Source organism: Octopus bimaculoides, chromosome 10 (assembly GCF_046866305.1).
Source record: "Octopus bimaculoides isolate indiv1 chromosome 10, ASM4686630v1, whole genome shotgun sequence".
In the NCBI taxonomy this organism is placed as follows: domain Eukaryota; kingdom Metazoa; phylum Mollusca; class Cephalopoda; order Octopoda; family Octopodidae; genus Octopus; species Octopus bimaculoides.
In genome coordinates, this window is record NC_142937.1 from 49,791,521 (window position 1) to 49,806,917 (window position 15,397).

The following is a 15,397-nucleotide window of genomic DNA, read 5'->3' on the forward strand; positions in this document are numbered from 1 at the left end:
TCCCTGATGGGTGGGACACTCAGCAACTGGTTCAGGAGCAACCGGCAGTTAAGATGTATCTCATCAGATGATAAATAGATGCAACTCATTAGAATAACAGTTCCACAATGTAACTTCTCATTTTGGAGAAAGAAAAGCAGCCAGAAGGAAGAAATATCTTCATTTATATAGAAAATCAAAAATAAAATTACAGTTGTAAAAAAATAGAAACAAACACGCAATATAGCGAGAAAAGTATTAAAAATAACCATTAAGAAATATTGATGTATAAATGCCTTTGGACAAGCTGCATGGCATGAGTACACTTGCTCATACAAGCATCAGTGAAAATGTGAGCATACGCACATGTGAGGTTTGGTGCACTCATGGTCACAATGCAAGTTAACTATCTACTTTGTGTTTGTAAGAATGGTCCCACTGCCTTGTGTGAAAGTACCTTTATATGCATGCAGGCATCTTGAGAATCTTTCAGAAGTTCTATTAATGATCTTCTTGTTAGTCCACAGAATAAATAGGGATTCCCTGGAGCAGAGACGGCATCTCCTGGAAATTATATTCTATGGTTTCACATACATTACTATGAACCAAGCTATGCAGTACTTCATTTTATCCTCTTTCAGGTGCCATACAAAATCTGCCAAAGATGATGAATGTCTCATTGATCGTCTTAAAGCTGGTGTCATGGTTACAATAATGATTCTTAAATGAATCAGCCATCTGTCCAATATATATATATATATATACATATATATATATATATATATATATATATACATATATATATATATATATATATATATATATATATAGCAATAAGAAAATGGAGGCGAATATGTGGTACTCATTGACTTACAGATAATGTCTGCAAGTCGATGAGTACCACATATTCCGCTCCATTTTCTTATTGCTATATAAATTAAGGGTAAAATTTCCTTTTACCCACACCCATTTATTACACTTGGTAAAAACACTAGTGTAATAGTAATTGGGTATCACTCCGGCAGTATATTGGATAGATATTATCCCTTAGTCGGTTGGATTCACAACTCCTAACTTTCTTGGAGTATATCGTCCGTCGTTTAACGTCCGCTTTCCATGCTAGCATGGGTTGGACGATTTGACTGAGGACTGGTGAAACCAGATGGCTACACCAGGCTCCAATCTGATTTGGCAGAGTTTCTACAGCTGGATGCCCTTCCTAACGCCAACCACTGAGAGAGTGTAGTGGGTGCTTTTACGTGCCACTGGCACGAAGGCCAGTCAGTCAGTACAGGCAACGGCCACACTCAAAATGGTGTATTTTATGTGCCACCCGCACAAGAGCCAGTCCAGGGGCACTGGCAACGATCTCGCTCGAAAGTCCTTACACATGCCGCGCACACAAGTGCCAGAAAGGCGTCGCTGGGCACAAGTGCCATCACATATATATATATATATATATATATATATATACACACACTCACACACTCACACACACACACACACACACACATGCATAAATATATATATATGTATATATATATATATATATGAGGGGGTGTGAGAAAATGAAGGACTGCTGCAATAAATGTGTGAATCAGAGAGGGGAATACATTGAATAAAATCATAACTGATCCTCCAGTATTTTGTCTTACCCAAAGCCAGGAACTTTGCAACACCACCTCATGTCGATGTGTGTGTGTGTATAGATAGATAGATATAGATAAATACATGCATGTATTCTTTTATTCTTTTACTTGTTTCAGTCATTTGACTATGGCCATGCTGGAGCATCACCTTTAGTCGAACAAATCGACTCCAAGACTTATTTTTTGTAAGCCTAGTACTTATTCTATCAGTCTCTTTTACCAGACTGCTCAGTTACAGGGATGTAAACACACCAACATCAGTTGTCAAATGACGATGGGGCTACAAACACAAACACACAAATATATACATATATATATATATATATATATATATATATATATATATATATATATAATAATACAAAGAATATATATACATGTATACACACATATATGTACATACTTACATCTACATGTGTATATACATGCATATCAGGGTACAGGACGTTAGAACAATAAACTACAGACAACGGAACAAACACATAGGAAAACGGAAAGCCACTTGGAATATCCCTTCATCAGCTGTCTCTATTCTATCTAGACGTTTCGAAGACAAGACAGAACGTACTCTAGAATAGTCTCTTCCTGAGTAGTGGATCAACCCACTACACAGAGGATTCCAAGGTGGCAAACACAAACCAAGACAGGAAAAAATGGACAGTGAAAACAACATTCAAAAGCCGTACGGCCAAACGCAAATCTGAGGTAGAACGCTAGTAGTTCGTCTTGCCTTCACAGCGGCTGGAGTGAAAAGAAAGTTGACCACAGGTCACACGAGAGCAGAGAGGATGGTGGAGGGAGGAAGTGGAACAAGGAGGAAGGGACAGAAGCAGTGAAGTAGAGGCCAGGACAGAGGGGTAGATAGGAAGATAGAGGAAGACAGATAGATAAATAGATAGAGAGGATGGTGGAGGGAGGAAGTGGAACAAGGAGGAAGGGACAGAAGGGTATAGCAGTGAAGTAGAGGCCAGGACAGAGGTATAGATAGAAAGATGGAGGAAGACAGATAGATAAATAGATAGAAAGATAGATAGATAGATAGATAGACAGATAGATAGATAGATAGATAGAAAGATAGTCACGTTATCTATTCCAAGTGGCTTTCCGTTTTCCTATGTGTTCGTTCCGTTGTCTGTAGTTTATTGTTCTAACGTCCTGTACCCTGATATGCATGTATATACACATGTAGATGTAAGTATGTACATATATGTGTGTATACATGTATATATATTCTTTGTATTATTACATTATTGAACGCACACGTCCTTTTTTGCAAGTAAGTCTACTATATATATATATATATATATATATATATATATATACGACGGGCTCCTTTCAGTTTCCGTCTACCAAATCCACTCACAAGGCTTTGGTCGGCCCAAGGCTATAGTAGTAGACACTTGTCCAAGGTGCCACACAGTGGGACTGAACCGGGAACCATATGGTTGGGAAGCAAGTTTCTAACCACACAGCCACTCCTCTGCCTATGTGTGTGTGTATGACATTAGTTTTTATATAGAATGGAATTCATGCAAACAATTACTTGTTAATTAAGCACTTAATATGATAATTTACCTGACCCATATTTTCCACCAAACATTTAATGAGAACAATAAGCATGTCTGTATCATCTGTCCAGTCACCAACTTCCCATTGTTCACGATGCCGGTCCACTACCATTCGTTTGCACACCAATTCTAATTCATCTGATACACAGCCATAATTCTGGGATATAAAAAATAAAAACACAAAAAAGTACAATTTAGAACTTAAAATACCATGAAAATATCTATAATGTAAAAATCTACATTTGTTTAGCTGTTTCATTTTTACATTTTAGCATGGTTGAGATGAATATAATTATTAAAGCATTATTTCATAGTCAGATGCCTTTCCTTACACTAACCCTTAGTTGTTGTTCATGTAAACAATCACATGCTTTTCATATAAACAATTCCACATATTTTTGAAAGCACAAAGCTAGCAGATGAATCATTAACAGAGAAGAAAAATGACAACAAAGTCACCATTTGTAGGCTGCAATTTTCAGAGAAGCATGAATGTAAACAAAACAGACACACATATGCACATGGTCTTGCAGCTCACCAATTCCCTGTCAAACCATCCTGCCCATATGCCAACTTGAAAAATGGATGCTAGGTGTACCTGTGTGGTAAAGTTAGCTTCCAGTCTCCTTACATGGCACCTTGAGCAAGTGTTTTCTACTAAAGCCTTGGGCTAACGAAAGCTTTGTGAGTAGATTTGGCAGATGAAAACTAAAAGAAGATAGTTGTGTGTATGTGTGTGCATATGTACGGATGTGTGCATATGTACGGATGTGTGCATGTGTGTGTGTTACTGTGTCATAGCCTTAACTTCCTGTGATAGTTGTAAATGAATGTCACCATCATGCAAATGGCATCCTTTCTTTCCAATCTTCCATGAAAGCATGCTGCATCATGGGGAATATTACTTTACTTGGAAACTGATTAGGGTTGGTGATATGAAAAGCATCCAGTTGTAGAAAATCTGCACCAACAAGTTCTGTGCAACCCATGCAAGCATGGAAAAGTGGGCGATGATGATTATGATGAGCTTCTTTCAGTTTCACGAGTTTTAGGTTGACTTGGAGCTATAGTGAAGGCATTTACTCAAGGTGCCATGCATTGGGAATAAACCTGAAACCTTGTGGTTCAAAAGCAAACATTTTAACCACACAACCACTTGTGTTATCCAATGTCCCTTTTTATCACATTGGTATGAGTTGACCACTTCAGGAGGAACCAAAAAACCAGAGGACTGAGCCATGCCCCAATGTCTGCTTTGGCATGGTTTCTACAGCTGGATACCCTTCCTAATGCCAAATACTTTACATAGTTACAGGATGCTTTTTTTTTTTATGCTACCAGCTGGATGCGCTTCATATCACCAATCCTAACCAGTTTCCAAGTAAGATAATATTCCCCATGGTCAGGCATGTTTTCATGGAAGATTGGAAAGAAAGGATGCTATTTGCATGATGGTGACATTCATTTACAACTATCAGGAACTCAATGCAAGAACACAGTAACATGCACACACATGCACACACACATGCACACACACACATGCACACACATGTGCATGCATGCACACATACACATGCCAAATACTCTTGCAAGACAAAATACCTCAACTGAGTAAGGGTATAGTATTGAAGAAGGTGAAAGTATGTTAGAGGGACAGTAACAGACATCTTGCTGTTGAGGAGATGTATGGTTTCCCTATCTAGAAGGGGAAAAAGAGATGGTGAGGACATACCTTCAAGGTACAAGGTGAATATGCGAAAGAGAATAGGGACAGAGGAACAGAAAAAGTGCATGGGTGCTACAGTGTAAGTATGCTAGAGTGTAAGTGTGCTGGAGTGTAAAAAGAGTGTGACACATGATTAGAGATGGACAGAGGTGAATACTGTGAATATAAGTATATAAGTTGGGGGGGAGAGAAAGGAAGGAAATAGGAATGGGTCAGGCAGGGGAAGTCAGTGATAAGGGACAGTAGTAGTAGGAATACAATATGAAATGTAGGGGAATAAATGATATCATTTACAGCCTCTGTGAAAGATGGTTAATAAAATGAGATGATCAACAGTTTTCTATTTTTCGGAGTGGGGAAGGAGGATTTTTAACTCTAAAATATGTTTTCTTTTAACTTTCAATTTGAAAGTACCAATGCATTTTAACTTCCCATGCAGTGTCTTTCTTTCTTTCTTGCCTTTAACCCTCCAACGCGGAGTATAGGCCACTTATAATTGAATTCCATGTCGCATAATTTTTCACTTCTGTACTTATACTCTGCCATGAATGTCCTCCTTTCTCTAGTTCCTTTTGTGTTGATCTATGCCACGAGTTCTTAGGCCTACCCCTCTTTCTATATCCATCCAAATTCCACTGTAAAGCACTTTGCTACATTTGGTGTGTCTTTTCTAATTGTGCTACCAATCCACTTCCACTTTTTCTTTAATATTTGCTCCCTAATTGAAACTTGATTTGTTCTTTGCCATAGCTCCATATTGCTTATGTGTTTGGGCCATCTGATCTTCTGTTGATGAATGATTGTATTTGCTTATTTGACTTAACTGTTGTTCGCCATGTCTCAGCCCCATACAATAACACCACTTTTACGTTAGTGTTAAAAATTCTTATTTTGTTCTTTATTGAAATCACACTTGCGCTCCAAACTGTTTTTTAACAGGTGGAAAGCGGTCCTTGCCTTACTTATTCTCGTCTTAATATCTTCGTTGGTGCTGCTTGAGAACGTTATCTTACTACCTAAATATGTAAACTCGGCTACATCCTCTAGTTGACCAGTTTCTAGTTTAATACATTCGCTGTTTTCTTCATTAACGCGCATAATTTTTGATTTGTCGCAGTTGACTTTCAAGCCTAGTTTGGCAGCTATTGCTTCTAATTTTGATGTTTTATTTTGAATTTGGCTATATGTTTGTGAAAGTAGCGCTCTATCATCTGCAAAGTCGAGATCTTCTAGAGCTTCTGCATCCGTCCATTCAATGCCTGTTTGGCTTTCAATCGTAGTTTCCTTCACAATCCAATCTATAACTAGTAGAAATAAAAAGGGAGAAAGCATACAGCCCTGTCGAACTCCTGTTTTTACTTCGAATTTATCCGTAGCTCCATTTCCATGCAAGACTCGGCATGACATTCCTTGGTAAGTTGCTCTTATTATAGATATATACTTGTCTGGTATGCCGTAGTGCTGCATAATTCTCCATAAGCCTTCCCTATCTCACTATCGAATGCTTTTTACGAAATCAATAAAATTAATATAAAGCGGTGCATTCCACTCTGCGCTTTGCTCCAAGATGATGCGAAGAGTGGCAATTTGATCTACACATGAACGGTTCTTCCTAAATCCAGCTTGTTCTTTACGCAACAATTTGTTTCCCATGCAGTGTGCCAGTAATTTTTTATTTGGTCTTAAGGGTTCTATGAAATCCAAAAAGATTCAGAACCTCTAGTTTAGGCATGTAATATGATGGAGTCAAAAGATATTTGCTGATGGTAGCCAATGCAGAAGTTATTATTATTGTATAGCCTTAAGTGAGCCCTGATAAAGCAAACCCATGGCACATAGGTTAACAGCTACAGTAGATTTGGTTGCTATTTCTAGAAGTTCATCAATGCAGAAGTTTTCTAAAGACATGAATAAACCAAATATCACAGAATATACACACACACTCAAAAGATACTGCCTACTTGTTGAAACATTACAGTAATAAAAATATACAGGTATAAAAACAATATTTCTAAAAAAATATCATAATGATGATGATGATGATAGTGGTGATGAAATTCCTAAGAAGTGTCAATTTTTACATACTCTTTTATACCGTATTGTTTAGATAATACACTGAATATAAAACCTTTTGAAAGGAAAATATTAACTTTCTTTGGAATATCATTATTATCATTGTCAGTAAAGATAATATGATGAAAATTATATTCCTAAAGAAGGTTTCTATTTTCTATTAAATAGCCTTCAGAAAAACACAGCAACAAATATTAGGAAATTATATCTCAAAAGTCTAAAACAAGAAAACATTATAATAAGCAAATGTACCTTTTTAGCATCTTCTTTGGTAAGTGATTCAGTAAGAAGACCTAATGCATCACCAACAGCATGTCCATAAATAGTTGCATAAATGCATTTGTACACTCGGTTAATCTCTTTCTGAGGAAGCTGGAATAATTTTATAAGAAAGTTTAAATTAGAGAAAAGTTTTTTTTTTCAACTTCAGTACCATACATGAATATATTTTGCTTTCATTAAATTTCTATTAATTTTCCTTTGTATATTTTTGGGAGATGTGATCTAAAACTGATGCATTTTGGTCTTGTTTGTAATTTAATTAATTAATACATAAATTGTTTGTTAGTTAGTTAGTCACTTCTTTAATTAGTTGCTGTGTACAAAAACTGAAAACCCAGATTCAGATTTCAAATCAAAATTTAAAATTAATATATAAGCTCAATACATAGGTACAGTTTTAACAGCAGAGATAATTATCTCTAGGTACGATGGCATGGCATCTTGAGCAAGTGTCTTCTACTATAGCCTCCGGCCAACCACAGCCATGTAAGTGGATTTGGTAGACAGAATCTGAAAGAAGCCTGTTGTGTGTGTGTGTGTGTGTGTGTGTGTGTGTGTGTGTATATATATATATATATATATATATATATATATATTGATGGCTAACTCCACAAGTTTTGTTTTATTCTCTCTCTGTTTATTTCCTTGTGTTCCTTTCTGTTGAAGAGCATAGGTTCGAAACGTAAAAGACTTTCTCACCTTCCCAACTGTCAAACTAATACACCAGCTTGTTGTTTATACGCCTGTCTTCGGCTTCTGTTTTTCTATAAATTTCAACTGTATGTATATGTGTGTGTGTGTGTGTGTGTGTGTGTGTGTGTGTGTGTGTGTGTGTGTATGTATGTGTGTGTATGTGTGTGTATTCGTATGTGTGTATATGTTTGTCCCCACAACATTGCATGACAACCAATGCTGGTGCATTTACATCTTCGTAACGTAGATGTTCAGCGAAAGTGACTGATAGAATAAGTATTAAGCTTACAAAGAATAAATCCTGGGGCTGACTTGCTCATCTCCAGAATGGCCATAGTCAAATGACTGAAGCAAGTAAAAGAATGTAACAATAAAAGAATACATATATATCTATATCTATATATATATATATATATATATATATATATATAGGTGAGAAAGTTGGTATGTGAAAGCACGTGGTTGGATGTATAAAAGATAATAAGAGTGAAAAAACTACAGAAGTCTTGTGTTACATGGTTAAAGTATATATTTAAATTATGTCAGAAAAATGTTAGAAAAATGTTATAAAATCTTTTTGGTATATAAACATTGTATTTTGAGAAATAACCGGCTTCGTGTTGTCTTTTCAAATTTCTCTACTTCATTGTAACGTGTTCGCTCCAGTCTGAAAAAGAAGAGTTCTAGATAGGGGGAGGTAATTAGGGATTTCTTCCGGTATAGGGGAGATAATCGAAATCTAGGAGGTGGTAGAATTTGATTAATTTACCATGGTTTTGTTCTATATTTTTTTCCCTTTTTTCTCAGTGGGGTGATGAATTTCCTTATTTAAATGTGTTAGCAATGGTTAAGTTTGGGTTTGTATTTTTGAATGAAAAAGGTTTCCTTATTTAATCTAATCTGTGTTGGTGTTCTAATGGCACATTGATAGAAAGGAAAGATTATAAATTGTGGTAGCATTTGTTTTGCGCATTTCTCAATATGATCACTAAAAGGTATCATTCGGTATTCTGGGCATGCAATCTGCTGGCGGTGCAGAGTGCATCGACGTCTGAGCAATAATCCTGTGGATCCTATGTAGTTCTCGTGGCAGCCCGAGCATCTTATTACATAAATAAGATTTTCTGAGGCACAAGTAAAGTTAGATTTAACTTTGAATTTGTGTCCCTCTTTGAAGAGGAATTCTGAACCTTCTAGAATGTTTGGGCATGTTGCACAATTTGGTCGACCACATTTTTTTACTTTCGCATCTGTTGTTTCGGAAAATAATTTTGCCTTTGTGAGGATCTTTTTCAGTGATTTTGGTTGTTTGTGGCTTTTGATGATTTTGTGTGTGTGTAAAATTTCCTTTAATTTGGGGTCCTTATGTAGCATTGGTATGTTTTAGGTGATGATGGTGAAGGCTTCTTTGTTTCTGGGGTTGTATGTGGATATGTGCGGCAGTATTTTCGGAGAATGTGTGTTGCTGTGTTTAACTTTTCTTAAGTTTTCTATGTTAATTTGTGATGCACGTCTGATTCCATCCTCTATGAGTTGAACTGGGTAGTGTCTGTCAATTAGTGTGTTTTTAAGTTCTTGTAGTCTGTAGTCTCTAGTATTTTGTTCTGACACTATTGTGCATATCCTTCTTGCAAGGTTGAAGGGGATGTTTGTCTTGGTGTGTCTTGGGTGGCATGAATCAAATAGTAGATACTGTTTGGCATCAGTGGTTTTGTAAAATATGTCCGTTTCTATTTTTAGGTTTACTTTTTTAATTAGTATATCCAAGAATGGGAGCTCCTTTTGGTTGTACTCCATTGTGAACTGTATGTTTGGGTTGACACTGTTCAATAGACTTTTGAATTTCAAGAGTTCATCTGTGTTTTCATTCCAGAGTATGAAACAGTCGTCCAGGAACCTTTTCCAATTTTCTTTTATGTATTGGGAAAGGGTGTTTCCAAAGGTGGATAAAGATTCCTGGTATATTATTATTTCCAAGTAACCCATTGTTAGGTTCGCAATGACTTGGAGCTGCCCTAGTGCCCATAGCAATTCCGGATTTTTGTCGGTAGAAAGTATTGTCAAACATGAAGTGGTTGTTTCGTAAGATGAATTCAACCGATTTAGTTATGAATTCTTTACTGATCCTGTTTGGGATTTCTTTCGGAAATTGATCCAGCCAGAATTGAATTGCCTCAAGTCCATAATTATGAGGTATACTGGTGTATAAATTAATCACGTCAAATGAGACCATGATTGTTTCTTCCTTGACTTTCTTTGGGAGGTGATTTAGCATATCCAAGTCATCTCTGATATAGCTATTTATGTGTTTAAGGAAGGGTTTTAGGAGGATGTCCATAAATAGACTTAGTCTGTGTGTTTCACAGGCTGGGCCAGCTATGATGGGTCGCAGTTTTAGATCCCCCGGGCTTGGTGTATGTATGTATGTCTTTGGTGATTTTTTGATGGTCTCATTTATGATCTGGCTTTTGTGTATTTTTGGCAGACCATAGAAAAGGCTGGGCTTGCATTTGAAGTTTGTTAGAAAATCAATCTCCTTGGTTGTCAGTTCATTTCCATGTGTTTTAATTAGTGAGGACAGGGTTTTCATTATTTTTTGTGGGGTGTAGTTTGTGACTTTTTCATAGTGTTGATTGTCATCAAGCATTGAGATTACTATGTTTCTGTAGTATAATGTGTCCATTATTACAACTGCACTTCCTTTATCTGCTTCCTTAATCGTAATATCTTCATCATTTTGGAGTTCTATTAGTTCCTTCCATTGTGTAGTGTTAAAGTTTGAGTTAACTGTCTGTTTATGCATGGTGTGGTAAGGGAAGTTCTCGATGTGGTTGCAGAATTCATCTAGATTTTTATTTCTACCTTTGTGTGGGATGTGCTCACTTTTGTTTTTGACTAGTGAGTCATCTTCAGTGTTGTGATTGGTAAATGCTTCTGTGAGTCTTAATTTTCTACAGAATTCTGTTATACTGTCCTTCACTTCATTTTGGTTGGCTCTGCGTGAAGTTGGGGTGAATTTTAGCCCTTTTGAGAGGATGTCTATTTTTATGCTTGAAAGAGGTTTGGTTGAGAGATTGATTATCTTCGGTTTTTCCTGATTACTAGATTCCAGCCTGTGTCCTGGTGTCTCTGGTCTGGGGCTAAAAAATGTTGTTTGTAATTTTGTTTGCATGAGCTGTCTGTGAGGTTATATGGGATTGGTCCGGGGGAATGGTAGTATTGTTGCCTTAGATTGTTATATGTGTGTGGGTGTCTATGGGTGTTTTGGTTAGTGATGTGTGTAACTCTAGTATGTGGGATGTTTCTTGATCTGGTGTTATGTTGTGTTGTTCTTGAGTTCGGTGGGGGCCAGTAATTTTGGGTCATAGGGTAGTAGTGACTAGCATGTGGTGTGTTTCTTATCCTAGTGTTGTTTTGGGTTGTTATGAGGTGGTTATGCCTGGTATTGGGACGTTGTTGGTGTGTTCTGTTCCTGGTGTATGAGTGATCTTTAGGTTTGGTGCAATCTATTTCATAAATGCGTTGTCTGTAAGCTTGTTCCCTGTTTAGTTTTGGGTGGTTCAAAAGTGGTGGTTGTAAGTGATTTCTATTTATGGTGTATGGAGGGTAATGAGGAGGTTGTTGTTGATTAAGTGGTTGAAATTGGTGGTGGTTTGTGCGTTGTTTTATATATATATATATATATATATATATATATATATATATATATATATTATATATATATATATATCGGACTGGCAACGATCCCGCTCGATACATTTCATGTGTCACCCGCACAAGAGCCAGTCCAGGGGCACTGGCAACGATCTCGCTCGAAAGATTTCATGTGTCGCCCGCACGAGCCAGTCGAGGGGCACTGGCATCGATCCCGCTCGAAAGATTTCATGTGTCGCCCGCACATGAGCCAGTCCAGGGGCACTGGCAACGATCCCGCTCGAAACATTTCATGTGTCACCCGCACAAGAGCCAGTCCAGGGGCACTGGCAACGATCTCGCTCGAAAGTTATCATGTGTCGCCCGCACATGAGCCAGTCCAGGGGGACTGGCAACGATCCCGCTCGAAAGATTTCATGTGTCACCCACACATGAGCCAGTCCAGGGACACCGGCAACGATCTCGCTTGAAAAAACCTCATGTGTCACCAGCACAGGGCACTGGCAACGATCCCGCTCGAAAGATTTCATGTGTCGCCCGCATATGAGCCAGTCCGGGGGCACTGGCAAACGATCCCACTCGAAATATTTCATGTGTTGCCTGCACATGGGCCAGTCCAGGAGCACTGGCAACGATCTCGCTCGAAAATCCCATGACGGCCCCGTACAAAGCCAGTTCAGGGGCACAGCAACAATCTATTTCTATTTCACTTGCCTCAACAGGTCTTCGCAAGTGGGGTTTAGTGTCCAATTTTAATTTAACTCGATTTCGATTTCACTTGCCTCAACAGGTCTTCACAAGTGGAATTTAGTGTCCAATGAAGGAAGGAAGGTACGTATAAGTGGAGTGGCTGGGCCTTAGATTTAGGTCTCACTTGGCTTGCCGGGTCTTCTCGCGCACAGCATATTTCCAAAGGTCTCAGTCAGAAGTCATCGCCTCGGTGAGGCCCAATGTTTGAAGGTCGTGCCTTACCACCTCATCCCAGGTCTTCCTGGGCCTACCTCTTCCACAGGTTCCAGGTGTGGCACTTTTTCACACAGCTATCCTCATCCATTCTCGCTACATGACCATACCAGCGCAGTCGTCTCTCTTGCACACTACAACTGATGCTTCGTAAGTTCAACTTTTCTCTCAAGGTACTGACACTCTGTCTAGTATGCACACTGACATTACACATCCATCGGAGCATACTGGCTTCATTCCTTGCGAGCCTACGCATGTCCTCAGCAGTCACGGCCCATGTTTCACTGCCATGAAGCATGGCTGTTCGTACACATGCGTCATACAATCTGCCTTTTACTCTGAGAGAGAGAGACCCTTTGTCGCCAGCAGAGGTAAGAGCTCTCTAAACTTTGCCCAGGCTATTCTAATTCAAGCAGCTACGCTTTCAGCGCACCCACCTCCACTGCTAATTTGGTCACCAAGATAGCGGAAGCTATCAACCACTTCTAGTTTTTCCCCCTGGAGTGTGGCAGAAGTTGTTTTCTGCACATTTCCAGTATTTATAGCTCCAGAACATCTGCTGCAAACAAAAACTAACTTCCTAGTTAACCTTCCTTTGATATTGCTGCACCTCTTATGTGTCCATAGCTTGCACTGGGTGCATCTTATAGAGTTACTTCCCACTCCTTTTCTACAGATCGAGCAGGACCATCTACCTGAAGGGGTTTGTGTTTTGTCTGCCTTCCTACTTATGAGGACTTTGGTTTTAGCTAGGTTGACTCTAAGGCCCTTCAATTCTAGTCCTTGCCTCCATACCTGAAACTTCTCCTCTAATTGTGATAGTGACTGCGCAATTAGTGCAAGGTCATCAGCATAGAGGAGCTCCCAGGGGCATCCTGTCTTGTATTCCTCTGTTATAGCCTGGAGAACTATGATAAATAGAAGGGGGCTGAGGACAGAACCTTGGTGGACCGCAACCTCCACCCGGAATTCTTCACTGTACTCTCTGCCAATCCTCACCTTACTGACAGAGTTTCTGTACATGGCTCGCACAGCTCTCACTAACCATTCTTCTATCCCTAGTTTCCTTATTGACCACCAGATGAGAGATCGGGGGACCCTGTCAAAGGCTTTCTCTATATCAACGAAAGCCAGGAACAGAGGTTTATCCTTGGCTAGGTATTTCTCCTGAAGCTATCTTACCAGAAATATAGCATCAGTGGTGCTTTTCCCAGGCACAAACCCAAACTTCATCTCATCTAAGCTGACTCGCTCCCTAAGCAGTTGAGCTATGACCCTCTCCGTGACTTTCATTACCTGATCTAAAAGCTTGATACCTCTGTAATTATTTGTATCTAAAGCGTCACCTTTACCTTTGTAGCAGTTGATTATGGTGCTGCTACACCAGTCATTAGGTATGACTCCTTCGTGTATCACCTGGTTCGTAATACGGGTGACTAGGCTATAGCCTACACTGCCAGATATTTTGAGCATCTCTGCAGTGATTCCTGATGGGCCAGGGGCTTTCCCTGTCTTCATACTCTTAATTGCTTTATCTACCATGGTACTGTCAACTTGGATAGCTGGTCCCTCTGTTGGGTCAACATACGGCAGACTCTCTTTCTCCCATTCATTCTCTTTATTAAGCAATCTATCGTAGTGGCTTCTCCAGACCTCTTTTTTTGCAGCCTCATTTAGAGCAAGCGTACCATCATCCATGCGAACACATTTCTCTCCTACTACATCACTATTCTCTCTTCTACACTGTCTTGCGACACGAAATACCTCGAGTCATTGGTCCTCACAGCGCAGAACATTGGCAAATCTTTTCTTATCTGCCTCCCCTCTGGCTAAATAAACCTGTCGCCTAGCTTCCCTTCTGGCAGATTGGTATAATTCCCTGCTACCACCGTTCTTCCAGTCCTTCCAAGCCTGTTTCTTTTGTCTAATAGCCCTGTCTACCTCCTTGTTCCACCACCATGTTATTTTGGGTCGAGAAGGGACCTTGCACCAACCACAGATCTTGTCGGTGGCCCTCAGCAGGTTGTCCCGTAGAAACGTCCAGTTGTCCTCTACATTGTGTGAAGCTACATCCCCCTCTATTTCGTCAAAGGCTTCGAGTAATAGGTCTCTAAATCTCTGTCCATTTGCAGGATCTTTGAGCTTCCATACCCTTCTCCTCCAAGCTGGTCGTCTTCTGGGCAGCCACTTAGCTCTGATCCTAAAGTCACTTACTACTAGTCTATGTTGTGGGGTACATTCTTCGCCTGGGAATGTTTTGGCATTTCTGAGCAGCCGTCATTCCCTTTTCCTGGCGAGGATGTAGTCAACTTGGCTTGTGTGCCTGCCAGAACGGTAGGTGACTAGGTGACTGGCAGGTTTCCTGAAGTTAGTATTGCAGATCATAAGGTCATTTGCATCACAGAACTCCAGCAGCCTGGTTCCCTCCTCATTGTGGGAACCAAAACCATAGCCTCCATGTACGCCATAGAAGCCCCCTGAATGTTGTCCAACATGTCCATTGAAGTCACCAGCCACAAAAAGAAGGTCCCTGTCATTCGTCGATGAGGTAGTCTGCAGAAGGGTGTTATAAAATTGGTCTTTCTGTCCGTCGGGTAGCCCGGGCTGAGGGGCATAGGCCGAGATAATGGTTGCTAAACCATGGTGTAGGACTAATCTAATCTTAAGTATTCTATCGCATACTCTAACCACCTCGATTACCTTATCCACCCATTTCTCTGCAAGAAGTATACCCACGCCCCCGCCCCCATCTGTGTTTCCTGCCCAGAAAATCTTGTACCTGTGTTCTTTGCCTGTGAGGAGCCTAGCGG

General features: G+C 39.5%; 1 protein-coding gene across 3 annotated transcripts in view; it reads right to left on the reverse strand.

Moving 5' to 3' along the window:
• LOC106880147 (uncharacterized) overlaps nucleotides 1-15,397 on the reverse strand; it is a 100,694-nt gene that overhangs the window by 67,860 nt on the left and 17,437 nt on the right. For 2 of the 3 annotated variants that reach the window (XM_089358619.1, XM_089358618.1), the window contains exons 2-3: nucleotides 7,248-7,367; nucleotides 3,204-3,353 (exon numbers count right to left, since the gene is read on the reverse strand). In XM_089358619.1, coding sequence (XP_089214745.1) covers nucleotides 3,204-3,353; nucleotides 7,248-7,367 — 270 coding nt within the window. The remainder of the gene's footprint in view (nucleotides 1-3,203; nucleotides 3,354-7,247; nucleotides 7,368-15,397) is intronic. The other variant, XM_089358620.1, reaches the window with a different exon arrangement.